This window comes from Vanellus vanellus (genome assembly GCF_965231255.1).
Source record: "Vanellus vanellus genome assembly, chromosome: 3".
NCBI classification, from domain to species: Eukaryota; Metazoa; Chordata; class Aves; order Charadriiformes; family Charadriidae; genus Vanellus; species Vanellus vanellus.
Genome location: NC_138907.1, coordinates 129,090,063 through 129,105,720, shown reverse-complemented (window position 1 = coordinate 129,105,720; position 15,658 = coordinate 129,090,063). Strand labels below are relative to the sequence as shown.

Sequence of the window (15,658 nt, the reverse complement as noted above, 5' to 3'; positions counted from 1 at the left end):
CAGATAAGAGGTCAGGCTGGATAACAATAGCCTTCTATTGTTTGGGGGGGATTAAGCCAGATATTTGGGGGGATGTAAGCCACAGGACTGGATTTGTCACCAAAATGAATATTCAGCTGAGTCCCCCATATCAGTTAGTCAGTGTTGATTTGCATAAATCAACCCTGCAACGCCGAGGCTTATTGCAGTTGCTGGTTTGTTTGTGATGTGTGACAGCGGTTGAAAGCACAATGAATGCAGGCAGCCAGAATGGAAGAATGTAGGTCACACTGAGAAGCTGCCATCTCACAGGATTGTCATCTGCTTCGTTAAGAATAGATTAATTGGTAGGAGATGATCTGGCAACAGTGCTGCTGCTAATGTCCCACCTTCTCCCTTAACACGACCAACTCTGGAATTTGTCTATGGATATGGTATCAGTAAAACTTCGCCTGTAAAGCTAGTTTTATAAAGATACTATAAAATCATACTGAAAAGCTGCAGATTGAGGACAGAGCCGTGGGGATGGTTTGGAGGGACTGTTAGGACTTGATCAGCCTATTGAAGATGAAAGACTTTCTTTTTTTTTACAGAATGTCTAGTTTAGTTGTCTCTCATGTTAAAAGCTAAAGGTGAGTTGATTGTTTGGATTTTGAGAATCTGCCTCATTACTGAAAATAGATGCTGTAAGTAAATGTGTAGATTGTTAGGATACGCTAGTGAATATCACTGGTTACGAATCTTTAGTTTATCACAGTATCACAGTATGCTAGGGATTGGAAGGGACCTCAAAAGATCATCTAGTCCAATCCCCCTGTCGGAGCAGGAACACCTAGATGAGGTTGCACAGGAAGGCGTCCAGGCGAGTTTTGAATGTCTCCAGAGAAGGAGACTCCACAACCTCCCTGGGCAGCCTGTTCCAGTGCTCTGTCACCCTCACTGGGAAGAAGTTTCTTCTCAAATTTAAGTGGAACCTCTTGTGTTCCAGCTTGAATCCATTACCCCTTGTCCTATCATTGGTTGCCACCGAGAAGAGCCTGGCTCCATCCTCATGACATTCCCCCTTTATATATTTATAAACGCTAATAAGATCACCCCTCAGTCTCCTCTTCTCCAAACTAAAGAGACCCAGCTCCCTCAGTCTTTCCTCATAAGGGAGATGCTCCACTCCCTTAATAATCTTAGTTGCCCTACGCTGGACTCTCTCCAGCAGCTCTCTGTCCTTCTTGAACTGAGGGGCCCAGAACTGGACACAATATTCCAGATGCGGTCTCACCAGGGCAGAGTAGAGGGGAAGGAGGACCTCTCTCGATCTGCTAACCACCCCCCTTCTAATACAGCCCAGGATGCCATTGGCCTTCTTGGCCACAAGGGTATCTTTACGGAGAGAGAGAGGTGCAGTCATAATTACTTTCCTTGATACCTGCTCTACAAAAATGCCAATTTCCAGGATACTTCAGGTACCATGGATCCCTAGCAGTCGAAGATACAGCTATTCCTCTGGTAGTTTCTCTGCTTGCATTACTACAAATGCTACAAAAAACCCCAGTAAGTGTTGCTGTCAAGGTGGTGTGAATTGAAGCTGGTGACCTCAAGGCAGAGGAGTGAATCATAGAATCGTCTAGGTTGGAAGAGACCCTTGGGGTCATCGAGCCCAACCGCCTACCCTACTCTACAAAGTTCTCCCCTACACCATATCCCCCAACATCACATCTCAATGTCTCTTAAACACATCCGGGGATGGTGACTCAACCACCTCCCTGGGCAGTCTATTCCAATGCCCGAATGTTTACCCAAGTGATAGTTCAGGAGGTACTAAACGAAGGTGTGCAATGGGCCGTTTAGGGAAAGGGCGACTAGTAGAGCGCTCGGGGAAGGAGAGGCCTCTGGGTGATAGACTCGGTCTGCCGGTGGGAGGATTGACGCCAGGGACTGGATGTGTGGGAATGAGAAGGGAAAAAAAAAAAAAAAAAAAGTAACACTAATCACATCATCGTTTGTGGCTGGTGGAACTAAAGTAATTAAATCACATGTTTCTGTTACCATTGTCCTCCGGCACTTAGCTCGATCAAACCAGGCTCGCAAACAGGACCCTTACCTTCCCGCATGTTTTCTCTTACCCAGTTGCGGTGGAAGTTTCCTAGACTACGAGAGTTAACTATGTGTACTTTTCCTAAGGCTTCATGTAAGGTATGTGTTACTTTATTTAGATGCAACTTCTGGTGCTCTATAAATGCTGAATTGTCACGACTTGAAACCTTGCAGAGCAGGAAGAGTGAGTTCGTGTAGCTGCTCTCGTTTGTGCACTCTGCACTAGGAAAAGCTTACTGCAAAGAAGATGAAAATGAAACATGTGAATACACTGAATTTATTTCTTACTGCTGCACAAATCCATAGTCTGCTTGTATCTCCAGCACTTTGTTATGCTCCTGGTCACTGAATGTAAAAAATAATGGAATTAAAGGTTTGGAAGAGGACAGCAAAGACACCTGAGAGGCCATTTCAATGTCAGCAGCTCTGAGATAGCCGATTGTCCTGGTTTGAAGTAAAACAGAACCAATTTTGTTCAGTAACTTCGCTTCTTAGCTGGGCCTCTTCTAACTACTGAAATTACCTGCATATTGTGCAGACAGTGTTCACTCTCTGAGTGATCAGACCAATGTTTACAGCTGATGCCCAGGCATGGGATGCAGAGAGGCTCTGCTTATACTCATTGCTATAACCCCCACGGCCAAACAACTTTGTGATTTGCCCCGTTGGAGGGTCGGAAGCGGAAAAGCATAGTGGGGTCCCACCTGCGGGGAGGAGCGACAGGACAGGTGACCCAAACCTGACCAACAGGGTATTCCATCCCATCTGCCTCATGCTCAGTATAAAAGCTGAGGGATCAAAGGGTCACGGGCTCTTCCTTCAGTGGCCGACGTCTGAGGAGGACTCTGTTCGTCTGCCTGTGATCCCCATCCGGAATCCATTTCCGGAATCCAGTTCCCGTCCGTCACTGAGTCCAGCCTGGGACTGCCCCAGTGCCAGCCGGTGATGTGATTGTCATCTCGGGAGCTTGATACGGTTTTGTATATATTTCATTATTTCTTTTTATTTTATTATTAATATTTTATTAAAGTAGTTTAGTTCCCTCTAAACTCACAAGTCTCTTTTTCCTCCTCTGCCTCTCTCTTTGTAGAGGGGTAGAGGGGAGCATCTGTCGGTCCCATCAGGGGTCCCTCGGGTCCCCAGTGGTGGATTTGACCTAAACCACGACACTGATACCCTCCATGTTGGTCCTGGGGGGCTTCTGCTGGCTGTCCCTGTAGCCTTCTCCGGACGGTGGCCATGGTGCACTGCCTCAGCTCATTGTCTGAGGCCCCTCTGCTGCGGCTCTGCTCACCACTCCCAGCCCTGGGCTGCCCTGTCTGCACAAGTTCTGCAGGTCCTCCCTCGCCTGCGGTTGAGTAGGTGTCCTGAGTCATTGTGACTTCGGAGACTGCAGGGAGACTCTCGTGTAAGTTTGTATCTTGAAAGATTGTGGTGTGGCTTTTTTTTTTCTTTTTTGTTAAGAATTTATTTTAGTTCTGACCAGTGTGGTAGTAGCCTTCAGTTAAAATGAATGGGAATCTGCAACGTGGTCTAATGTAACTGCTAAGCGTTGTCTGTCATCTGTCTGCAATGGGTACCCTATGTTATTTATAGTTTATTTTGTTTTGCGGCAGTTTGTATGGAGTTACTTTAGGCTAATAGCAGCAACCAGGTTGCCTGGCTGCCTCTGTTCTCCATCCGCATCTGGCTGTGTTGTTTGATTACACTGCTTAGCTTAAATTTCTGGAAAGCAACTTACAAGCTTCTTGCTGCGTTAGGATATAGAATTCTGGTTTAGCAGTGAACCTAAAATTACCTTGAGGGCAGATCAATACCTCGGTCACTGACTGACAGTTGCTACCTGGTACAGTTTTCTTCTCTTGTTTTTCCTGTCCAGTCCCCTCTGCTAAGCAGAACGGGCAGGTTCAGAAACATCTGGTTAGTTTTTGAAAAAAGTTCTATTACTCTATTAATTGTTACATTTATTATTAATTTGCTTTCATATGGGCACCTCCCTTTTGCTGTCTTACAGCTGTGTTTGCTTGTAGTGGGTAATGTCCCTTCAGCTTCTGGAGTCACCTGCAGTAGTTGGTGCACTTGCAGGTTTTAGTGTGAGGTCAAGAAAAATGAGACAAAAGCCTTGAGTCTTGCTGGAGAGTGTGTGGAGGACACAGCACGGCCAAGCACCGGGCTGAATGCTGAGGTCGCTGGCTCCGAAATGAGCCACCTAAAGATAGTCCCGACCCGAGGCCTCCGTAGCCAGCACGGGCTGTCTGACCTGATTGTGCGTCCTGCGGTAGGCTGGTGTTGTGGTGGGTGATCCGAGACCGACCGCAGCGCTCCGGGAGAGCTACGAGAGAGGTCAGTGGGGCTGGGACACGAAGAGGCCCTGAGGACTTGTGGGATTTTGGCACAACTTGCATTCAGTCGTCTTGGTTTTCACCTTTCCAAAGCAAGAGGGGAGCTGTTTGTTTTACATGGAAGTTTGTGTTAAACAATGCTATTTTTTTTTTTCTATATCTTCAATGACTTCATTGCTATAGGTAGGTGTAGAAAGGATACATACAAGTACATACAAGTATACGTGTACGTATATATGGGAGGCTGGAGATATGGCCGTGGTGGGTGGGTGTGTACACATAAACAAAAGAAAATCAGCAGATAAGCATGCATGCGAAGTAAGCTTTCTCCTGAAAGAGCGCGGCTAGCTGTCTTATTTACTTAATTACAATCTTGTTTACTCATGAGATTAAAAGTATTTGGAAGCTGGAGAGGAGGGTAGATTCAGTGCCGTAAAACCAAGAGACGTGGAGCTGCCATGATAACTGTTGGTACCTCCTCCTACAAAAGTATGAGCAAAACTAGTATTGCCCGCTCCCTTTAGACTAAGGGCACTGTGTGTTTGCGTCTTGTCAGACTCTAAAGCATCAACAGGCTTCTCGTTTTGATTAGATAGCTTGTTTTTTGTTGCTGGCCACACTGCCTTTTCCTCTCCACCGTTCCTTCCCAAGTAGGTGACCATGCTACATGTGATCGGGGCTAAAGAGAAGGAAGACTTCAAGTGCTGTGTAATCCCTCACACCTGATGAATAAATGTCTTGTTAGAGAAAGTAGTTATGACCTAAAGTATCGGTTCCTTACTTGGATCTACAGTTTCTCAATACTGCCAGGCAAGGTTTAGACTGGATATTAGGAAAAAATTTTTCACTGAGTTATCAAACATTGGCACAGGCTGCCCAGGAAGGGGGTGGAGTCACTATCCCTGGAGGTCTTTAAAAAAAGAGTGGACGTGGTACTTGGGGACGTGGTTTTGAAGTGGTTTTGTCAGGGTAGGTTAATGGTTGGACTTGATGATCTTAAAGGTCCCTTCCAACCTCGGCAATTCTATGAAAGGAAGCCAAGTAGTCTGGGGTTTCGGATTTCCTTCACCTCTATCTGTCTGATAATATCATTCAGACTCGCTTTAGTGAGCAAGAGTTAGAGACTTTGTCTAGTGACTCCTTTATTGTTTTATTGCAATTTTCTTGTAAGGAAGATTTCAGAAGGGATTAACAGACACAGAGATCCACCTGTTAGAGAAGTTTGTGAGATGTAAGCCACAAGCAGTAGGGGAGGATGATGTGAGTTCCAGCTCCTCTTAGAGACCAATTACTAAGGGTTTTCTCTCCTGTGTTGCTGTATGCCATGCTTTTTGCCAAAGGTAGCAAATCTGTATTTTGGAAAGAAGTGCCATGACTGTAGAGGCTTGTCCAGCTAGCCTAAAGCTTCCTCCTGTTCATTACAGAGTCATTTGAATTTTGCTCTCTCTGATAAAACTTACGCTTTCACTCAAGCTTTTGCCAACGAGTGAGTCTGTGAATAGCTTGGGTTTCTCTTCCAGAACAGTCTGGATGGCGATTAGTTTGCGGACCTCCAAAGTATTCTGAAACACTTTATCAAAAAGTTGAGTCTTACAAGTGGCGCTTATGTGATGGGCACCTGTTCCGTTCTTATCTCTGGTGGGCAGGTGGAAGGAGACATCCCAGGGAGCTGCAGTCCCAGGGAGTTGCAGCGAGGCCGTTGCCATGCGGCAGCCCTTGCTAAGAGTGAGCCCGGCAGCCTGGCAGGGCACTGCCGCAGGCAAGGCGAGACACCGCCTGGGGAAAAGCAGTCCTTGGATTTCCTTGTCACTGAGTCACAGAATGGTTTGGGTGGGAACAGATCTTTAAAGGCCATCTAGTCCACCCCCTGCCCTGGGCAGGGACACCTCCCCCCAGCCCAGGTCGCTCCCAGCCCCGTCCAACCCGGCCTTGAACCCCTCCAGGGATGGGGCAGCCACAGCTTCTCGGGGCACCCTGCGCTGGGGGCTCACCACCCCCACAGTGAAAAATTTCTTCCTCAGATCTCATCTCAATCTCCTCTTTCAGTGTAAAACCATTCCCCCTCACCCTGTGGCTCCCCTCTCTGTAGAGCTGGGATCGAGCGGTGGCAGCGTGCCCAGGCACTAAATGATCACCTGGCCTGGGCTTTGCTATTGCTCCTCCAAAATCAGCTTTTCGGTCCCAATCTCGTGCTTCGAACACCTTCCACACTCAGTGCAAAGCATTGTCTCAGCAAAGTCCCGGCCCCCAGTATGGAGTGTGACACCTGGAAAACCCGGGGTTGAGACTTTGTTCTGTGTTGAGGGTGTGAAGAAGGGAGAGAAGCTTTAGAAATCTAATTTATATAAAGCCTCTGAAAAATAGTATTTGTACTTAAAATGTTGAGTGTGGTTGGGAATGTTGTATATTCATACTGTGTAGGTATGCATACCTTGCAGAATAAATATTTTGAAAGACCTAAGTAGTATCTGAGATCACTAAGAGCTTAATTAAAACCAGAACTCTCATCTCGTGCCTGATGCGCTGGTGTTGGGCTTACTTGGGAAGGAGAAAGTATGTTTACATCTGCAGCTTTCTTGCAAAATATTTGGTCTTAGCTGCTTCATTGATAACAAATGTTAATGTCTGTGTATTAGTAAAATAACATTCTGCAGTATTAAAGCTTGTATGCTTATGTGGACTTCGGAGAGTTTATAATTCTGGACTTGATATGTTTGGACAGGTTGTTATTGGGAGGGGCTACAGGAATCACCTTTTTATTAGTGCTACGCTCGAGATATTAATAACCTTGATAAAGCAGTGTTTGTGTAGGAGTTTGTTTCAGAAGTTGTCTTCTGCGTTAAGGTGTTAAGCTTAAGAAATCTTATAATATTACAAGTCTGTCTCGAGAACTGAGGGATCTCATAACGGGGTAGTTGTGTAAAAGGACTAAACAAAGCTTTACAGAGTTCTCTGCCCCAAAGTTAATTTTGTAATTTTAAAAGCTTCCAGGCTTAGTTACTGCTGTATTTTCCTGCTGCTTGGTGAGTTTTCTTCTACTGCACTTTTGCTTATTGAATAAAAGCATTTTAGGGCAGTTTATTGGACCCTACTGTAAGCTGTACACATCTGAAGGATCCCAGTTTTCTCTGTGCTTCTGTGGTGGCGTTCTTCTGCTGATTGCTATGTTTGTACGCTTTGTGTTATGTGCCGTAAGTCATGTGGCCGTGTTCCTTCTGACTTTGTGAATTTGAAAGTTGTTAATTCAAAGAAAGATAGGAGATGGATTTCTTTCTGCCTAGTCATCTCTTTCTTTACTTAATGCTGGAATTTCTAAAAAGTGAGGTTTATATCCTCTTGTGGCTATTAAAGCACTTGCAAGAGCTCCACCTCACTGGGGTGGTTTGGAGTGGATTAGGGAGGGATGTCACCTTTAAACCCCCGAAGAAAGTGCTGTAGCTCAGGCTGCGAACCTGACTGTCTCCAGGATTGGTGGCCACTGCGAACCTCACCTTCTTCAGGATCGGTGGCCATCAGTAGGAGGCAGAAGGGACCGTCCCGCTGTTCATCAGAAAACTGGAGTGTGGCCCGAGTTGTGCTGTGTTGAGTGTTGAAGCTGCAGTGCTAAGAAGAACGCTTGCTGTTGCCAGAGCCTGTAGCAGCACGAAGGTGGGCAGCTTGAAGATCCAAGACTTAGGAATTTGTGCACATTTGCTTTTCTTTCCCCGAGTGGAAAATATGTAGCGCTGTTAAAGGATATTTGCAAAGCAGTTCCTAGCAAATGAAATACAAGTGCACTGTACGTGATGTGAGGTGCAGGTTGGCCGTCAGGCTCCTGGCGCTGCAGCCTTGCCCCTCTCTTGCCCTACATCCCGCTTCCTACCGCCCCGTGTCCTCACCGAGCTGAATGCTGTCTTTGTTTGGAAAGAATGCAAACAAAATTCGTGCTGTCTGAAAAGGGCTAGCTCATCATTCGTAGCTCTGAAATGGACTGGAAAATAACTTTTTCTCCCCCCCTTGTACTGATGGCGTTCTGTCTTTCACTTCTTGAGAACAGTTGGTTTGCGATTTAGCAACACAAGTGATCTTTACAAAACCTGGGCAGGGGCTTGGGAGGGTGTAAATTGATATATAACTGTTTGGATGCAGTGATTATGGATTTAAAGCACTGTTCTGCTGACGCAAGTCCTGGGTCTTCATTAATGTCTTTTGTCCGAGAGCAACGGAAACTCAAAACCGTTGAGCAAATAGTTCTCTATTCACCAAGACATTCAGATATTTAAACGTACACAAATAAAGCCGGAGTGCTTTGTCGGGAGTCCCTGACAATAACCTCTGCTGATGCAGGGACGGAGGAGCCTGACTGCAGTGGCCCCGTGCCCACCCTGACCTTCCAGCCTCCGCAGCTCCCCTTGGTCTGCGTGTTCACGGTGGCTGGGCAGAAGGGACTTTCAGTGTTTGTGTAAGGGCAGATCTTGTTTGCATGTACAGTGAGATCAACTCGTGGTACTTCTTAAGCCTCGATACTCGAAGATGAGTATCCTAAAAAAATCCATAAATAGCTTCTGTCTTTTTTAAAGCCATGAGTTCACTTTTTGGTCAGACTGGGCCCGTATATTGCTATAGGCAACTGGTAGAAGGCTTGAATTGGAGGGAAAACAAGAAGTGAGCCAGAAACTGGGGGCGATCGGTTGGTAAGGAGGCGTCATGGTTAAACGGTGTGAACTATACTGAAGACTAACAAACATTTCCAAATTTCTATTTGAAAGTGTGGAGTTAGATTAAGTGTTTAATAAGCTGGCAATATACTTCCGGGTTTTTCTGTGAATTCCAGTTTGCCCTGTTGAAGTTGATGAATATCTTATCGACACTTAATGAGGGCGTAATTTCATGCTCATCTTTAATTCATTAGTTCTGTCATTATCCTCCTCTGATAGTAGAATGGCATGCAGAACAGACATATAATTTTTATACCCGTTACCCTCTTAAATTCTTCCCTGAGCTTAATGTTACTGGAAACTCCCCATACCTGTAATCACTCCTCTCCGGCGCCTTTGTGTTTCTGCTGCCGCAGTGTCGCTGGTGACTCCTCTGGAAAGGCCGAGAACCGAATGGGCACTACAGCGATGCAGAAGTCTACTTTTTCCAGCCTGTTAAAACTGCTTTGAAAGTGTTTAGAGGCAAATAGTGGTTGCTATTTATAACAGTCTTTCTGTATAAGGCTGAAGTAGTATTATATTGTAATTGGAATGGAAGCGGAGTATAACATGGGATTAGAGATTTATTTTATCCCCAAATACTAGAGTTGGCTAAATCCCTCTCAGTGCAGAGAAGAGTTAATTTCCTTGGCTGGGTTAATAGCTTACTTTATCTTAACGCGTAAAAAGTGGCTGTCAAACTTCCTGCGTTATCTGGGCAGAACCTAAAAGTAAGTGTCGCTGTATAAAATACTTTTATTTATGATCTCTTGGCAAATGCTGTGTTCATTTGTTCGATAGCGTTGCTGTGGAGCACTACATCATAGCAAACAACTTGGTTAAATGCGACAAAACGTGGGGATAGTTTAAGTGTATTTGGGGCTATTTTGTATGTTGGCTATTAATCATTTCGTGGGTTCATATTTCAGACGCCATACTTGTGATACTAGCTATATTGATTCATAAATTTAACTTGAGTGATGAAGTACTGCTTTGGCTAATTTGAAATAATGGAGTGCTGACCTGAAACGGAGGTCTGAAGGTGCCAAGCTGACGTCCTAGAATTAGTGGACAACCTCTGCCTTCAGTCACTGTACTGCTTTAAATCCTCACAAATGGGGAATTTTACCCCTTTACCCTCTGGTTCCTGTTTATGAAATACTTGGTAACCGTAGGAGGCTCCGTGAGGAGCTGCGTTTGGTGTTCATTTAAGGGTTGTTCTCCATTTTCCTCATTGGCCACACGTGCGGTAGGTGTCCAGCGCCCGGTGCCGTCCCCGTTCTGCCCCTGCAGGACACGAGCCTGTGGGGAGGCGCATGCCACTCCCCCACCACCCAAAACTGCACAGCCTTTCCCAGAGAGGCTCTGGCATCCTGATTTTTATGTGAAAAGATTTTACTGAGTTAATATTTCAATGTTAAAGTAGTGTGTGCAGTCCGTAGAGCTAAAAGGAGTGGGACTGGTGGAGTTTAAAGCAGACTTCCCGTGTAGACTTCTTACATAATAGTGTGTTTCATAAATTCTATTTAATCTTGCTTGGTATAAAATGACCTTGTAGATTTAGGAGGGAAGTTTGTGATTGCAGCTGCTGCCTTTTAAAAAGTCTAAATATAAACAGGTTTTTTGGAAAGCATGAAAAACTATCAGTGGTGTTTCTCTGGTTTGAATTGAAGGGCAGAACTGGCATCTAATTAGTGCCGGAGCATTTTGAGAAGATGGCTTGTAGTGTTCCTGCTCCGCTGGCTGGAGGCTGTGCTAATCGTTCTTGCAGGGGGTTTTGGGAAGAGAAGGTTGAAGCGGCGTGGTCCTCGAGTCTCTTCTGCTGTGGAGGAGCTGGCGGGGGAGGTCCCCATCCCGGTTTGGTGGCCACGGCATCTGCCTCTGAGCCTGTCGCTTCTGGGGAAGAGCGAGTAGTTTGTACCCGCTGCACAAACGAGGTTTCACCAAGGTCTTAAACACCGGTGTTCCTATTTCCCTGCCTGGGCTGGAAACGTCTCGGCAGGTGCCGGCGAGGCTGTGTTTGCCTGTTGTAGGGTGGCCTCTCTATCAGATCACAGCTACTCCCTGAAAGTAAAATGGGGATCCCTCGGCCTTCCATCTGTCATCTTTGTCATCTGAAAACAGCTGCGGGTTCACAGAAGAAATGAAGAAATTCTTGGGTAATGGGCGTGTAATGTTGGATTTTGTACCGCTGACGCCCGTCCCTTCTTTTCATTCTGTCTTCAAGATTATCAGTTTCTTACTTTAATTGTCCTTTGTACAGGGCCTCTCGCTCTTGTAAGCAGTAGGCTTCAGATAGGACAATTTATTACATCAGAATTAATAAGGAAAACATTTAAATAGTGGTTTCAGTGTGGTCTCAACTAAGGATCTGTCTTCATTTTGATGGTTTCTTCTTTCCTAAGTCTTTTCAGGACAGCTCTTCTTCATCTCCTCTTCAGTCAGTCCTTGCAGATCCCGTGGACAACTAACTTCCTCGCGACACCGTTTCAGCATTGCCACAAATTAACATGTGAATTATGTCATATGAGTTGGTATTAAAAGTAAGAACCTTACTCATGCTCTCCCGAGATGGTTTCTGCTCACTCGGGGTCTTGAGAGTTGCGGTTACACACTCTGCGTGTACCACGTCAGAGGCTGGAGCGGGGCCGGACCCGGACGCAGAGACGTGGCGGTCGCGGGCCGGCTTATGCTCATAATGTGCCTTTTATTGCTGGTTGAAAGCTTCGTGCTGCTGAAACCCTTCCGCGTACGTTACCGAAGCCAGAGGGTGACTGTCTATAAACCACGCGGACGTGTGTTTAGCTCAAGACACAATTTAGGGTTTCTGCTGCTGGTTTCAAGGGTGTGAAAAGCAAGGTGCCTATTTTTAGTAGCCTGGAGCCTGGTCACGCGCTTGGGGGGGCTCCACTCGCCGCTTTGAGTTATGTTAAACAGGCATTAAGATTTCTGTAGTTAATGTTATTCTTCCAGGTAGGTTACTTGAACAAGACTAATGGAAAGGAGGGTTTTTCGAGAGGTTTCTGAAATGGTGTCACAAGGATTAGGTATAAGGGTAAAAAAAAAAAAAAAATTAAAATTTACAGTATTTCCACAATATTCTGTACATGCTGAAAAATTGTGTTTAATCATTTTTGGGAAATAATCTTTTTTTAAAAAGCAAGAAGAAAGCTTGCTATTTTGTTTAGGATGCTGAAGATTATACCCAAACTCCAAATTTCTTCCTTGTGGAAGTTCTCCAGAAAAATTGCAAAAACCTGATATTTTTCTTTCTTAAAAATAAGCGAGAAACTTAAAAGCTTTCACAAGCCAGATCATCTTATCAGTGTTACCTGAAGGTGTCCATTGCCCGATCGTAGACGTTGAGGCCCCGTTTGCGTTGGTGGGCATGCTCCTCTTGCGTTCCAGCTTACTCCGACATCCCTGCTTTGCCTGGCGATTCAGTAAAGGAAGAAAAAAGCTGTTCTTCTGACTGGAGCAGTTGTGAGTTGATGTGGAATTGCTTTTTTGTAAATAGGTACTAATTACTTATTTATGTGTTTGTTTATTTTAGGGATAGACTTCAAGATTAAAACTGTTGAATTGCAAGGAAAGAAGATCAAGCTACAGATATGGTGAGTGATACGTTCCTGAGAAGCTGCGCGGTGGTGTCCTTCTGGAGGGCTTCTTTCAGAGGCAGGTTTTCCTGGGAAGAGTTTACTCTTTCTGACATTACATTCGGGTGTCTAATTTTGTGACTGTTCTGTATTTTTCCCTAAACGTTTTTTAAGAAACGGGGAGGAGATCTGTGTGTTGCGTTTATAACGGCGGTTACCCACTGCTCCCTTGGACAGGCTGTTGGCAGGTCTCTGTTTGGGAGGGCAGGATCCTCGCAGGCTGTGATTTAGTGGGCAGTGTTTTAAAACTGGGATTTTTAAATTAGGAGCTGCCTCAAGTTTATGATTGTAAATTGACTACTAGCCTTGCTGTGCATCAGCAAGAAAGTGCAATCCACGTCTGCACTTATTTTATGTTTTTCCGCAGTAAACCGTGGAGAGTTTCTCAGCTGGCTGAAGGCACGACTGCTTTTCTGTAGGAAGGGCTAACGTGAGGCAAAACTTAAACTCTTTCCTTTTAGCTTGCTGTGCATGTCTAACTAGAGACTTTTCTTCTGTTTTAATAGCCCTGTAACAAGTCAGGTCAGGAAAGCCGAGGGCTGCTCCTAGCCTCTATTTTTGTTTAGACTCCTCCTCAGCCACATACACGTGTTGCTGGTGCATTCTCCGGCTCTACTGAGAGTTCAGAACTTGCATTTGCCCATTTTCTCCCCCACTAATAGAAAACTTTTATGGCTTGATAATGTTGACGTTGGCAGATGCAGATAGATGGGTTCCGGTTAGAAGGAAGCTCCGGTCTTCGTCTGGCTGGGCAGTTGTTCCAATGCCGCAGGACCTGCTGAATGATTATCTTTCCTAACGAGTGCATTCTGAATCCTTCTTGTTATCAGCACTCTGAGTGTGCACCTTGTCTCCTAGTTGTTTCTCATGCCCAGTCCCATGAGCACCTCCTGAGCAGAAGTTGGCCAACTTAGTTATTTTGGCTTGTGCCCTGCAAGGGAGAGTTGTCAAAGTTGGTTTTGTTGTATAAACTGTGTAGCCGGTCGATGAGGGAGCACTTGGATGATGAAGTAACTCAGCGCGCTGGAACGCTTTGGCGGGGAGCCACGAAGGGTAACTGTCTTCGTGAGGGCAGTGTTTTAGCCGGAGCCGTCTGGGGAAGGATGGGCGCAGATCAGCTGGGAACCCAAAGCAGAGCAGCGAAAGGAGGGAACCCAGAAGAGTAGCTGAGGAGGCAGGCGGGTGGAACGCAGCTTCCTGGCTGGGCAGCTCCCGCTGTACGAGCTCACCAGACAGTTAACGTTCAGCTTTTCAACCCAGATCAAACCATAGCTTCTAACAATTGTTCTGTGTTGTATTTTTTACCCCAACAGGGCAGGTGCTGTGTGTTACTGTGGGATAGAAGGGTAGAACAGGACATTGGAATGACTTAAAGTGCTAGGTTAAACTTAGGAAAAAGCCATCGTGAAATGTAAAAACTGAAAATATGGAATACTAAGGATGTTTAATGAGTATATAGGTGAAGAAGCAAGCCATAATGAAGCTGTATGCGTTGTGGGTTTTAGTGGCTTAGGGAAACGAAGAGGGGTTTGCGTGAGCTGAGTTTTATGAAACTGCAACTTTTAAACGTTGTACGGTTGGTAGGTGGTTGTCTGAATCTGCTTCTTGTTCCTGCCAGTTTAAAATTGCACCTTTGAGACAAAGCTTGCAAAGCAGAAAATGAAGTTCCTATGGCATGCACTTTTGATGGGGGGGGGGGGAGGGGGGAAATCTAGGCTTTGTAGTTTCTAACTTTTCCTGTACGAGGAGTTTTGCCCAGCAGTGGTTTGGTGGCTGGAACAGTAGTGTCTTTTGGTGAAGATACTTTGTGCAATGCATCTATATTTAACCACCGCTTCCTGTACTTAAACTCACCCTGCACTTCTAGGAGTTGTGTAACACATTTTCAGAATTACACTTCACTCCCACTGCAGCAGTCAGTAAGGAAGGGACAGAAAGAAGGGGTTTCCCTTGTAAACCTGAGACTGTTCTCGTAGCTTTGCTTGCGTCCAGAGTATGGGTTGTGCTTTTATAACTGGAGTAAGCGCACAGGAGCTAATGCAGCTGAATCGACAGAACATCTCTTCTGAGTCGTAGGTAGCACTTCCACTGGGATGCAGCTCCATACTCGATTAACCCGATCAGAAGGTCGCAAAAGACATGGTGAAGAGAGAGCAGACTTTTGGTTAAGGTCAGGCGATGAGACCCTTGGCACCAGGGTGCTTTCCGTCGGTATTGCGTTGCAGGTGTGCTTACACAAATGCAGCATGTCCATGCTTGGAACGGAAAGGAGGAATGACTGCTGTTTCCTTTGTGGGGTTCCCTCCCATCTGAAAGCTGTTGTCCCATCTGTGAGATTGCCCGTTGGTTTGCCCCGTTTCTTGTACGCACGTCTGAGCTGCCTCTGGTGGCTTCCGGGGACAGGGTACTGGGTACGGTGACACTGGCCCAGTCCATGAGAGTAAGTCCAGCTGCAGCTCTCTGAAGTACCACCGTACCTTTGCCCAGCCTTCCATAATGCTGTTTTCTTGCTTCCTAACAGTCCCTTTTGTTGTTAGAAGCAAAGGCAGTTTTCTCTTGTCATTGTTGCTGTTGTTATCATCATCATTATTATTGGTGCTTATTCATATTGAAACCTCTTTTTTTTTTTCTTTTTTTTTTTTTCAGAATAGAGGCATTCAGCTGTCTGCAAAATGACAGATGGTGACAGAATTTTTTACCTTAATGAACTTATTATGTGTTAGCCATTTCCCAAACGTGATGGAGTCTCTTTACAGAGAGTTGCTCAATGTTTATGAAGGAGCTGTGTTCAGTCGGCCATTGCTGGTGACAGTGATGGCTGCACAGACCCGTCCCTTACAGAATAAGGTTTCTACATCGGTGGGAGTGGTTAAGGATTATGTAGCATTCTTTATTTACATAGGTGAAAAGTGTA

At 45.5% G+C, this 15,658-nt stretch overlaps 1 protein-coding gene across 1 annotated transcript in view; it reads left to right on the top strand.

Moving 5' to 3' along the window:
• Nucleotides 1-15,658, top strand: part of RAB10 (RAB10, member RAS oncogene family) — a 46,706-nt gene that overhangs the window by 16,513 nt on the left and 14,535 nt on the right. The window contains exon 2 of the mRNA XM_082481513.1: nt 12,642-12,702. Coding sequence (XP_082337639.1) covers nt 12,642-12,702 — 61 coding nt within the window. The remainder of the gene's footprint in view (nt 1-12,641; nt 12,703-15,658) is intronic.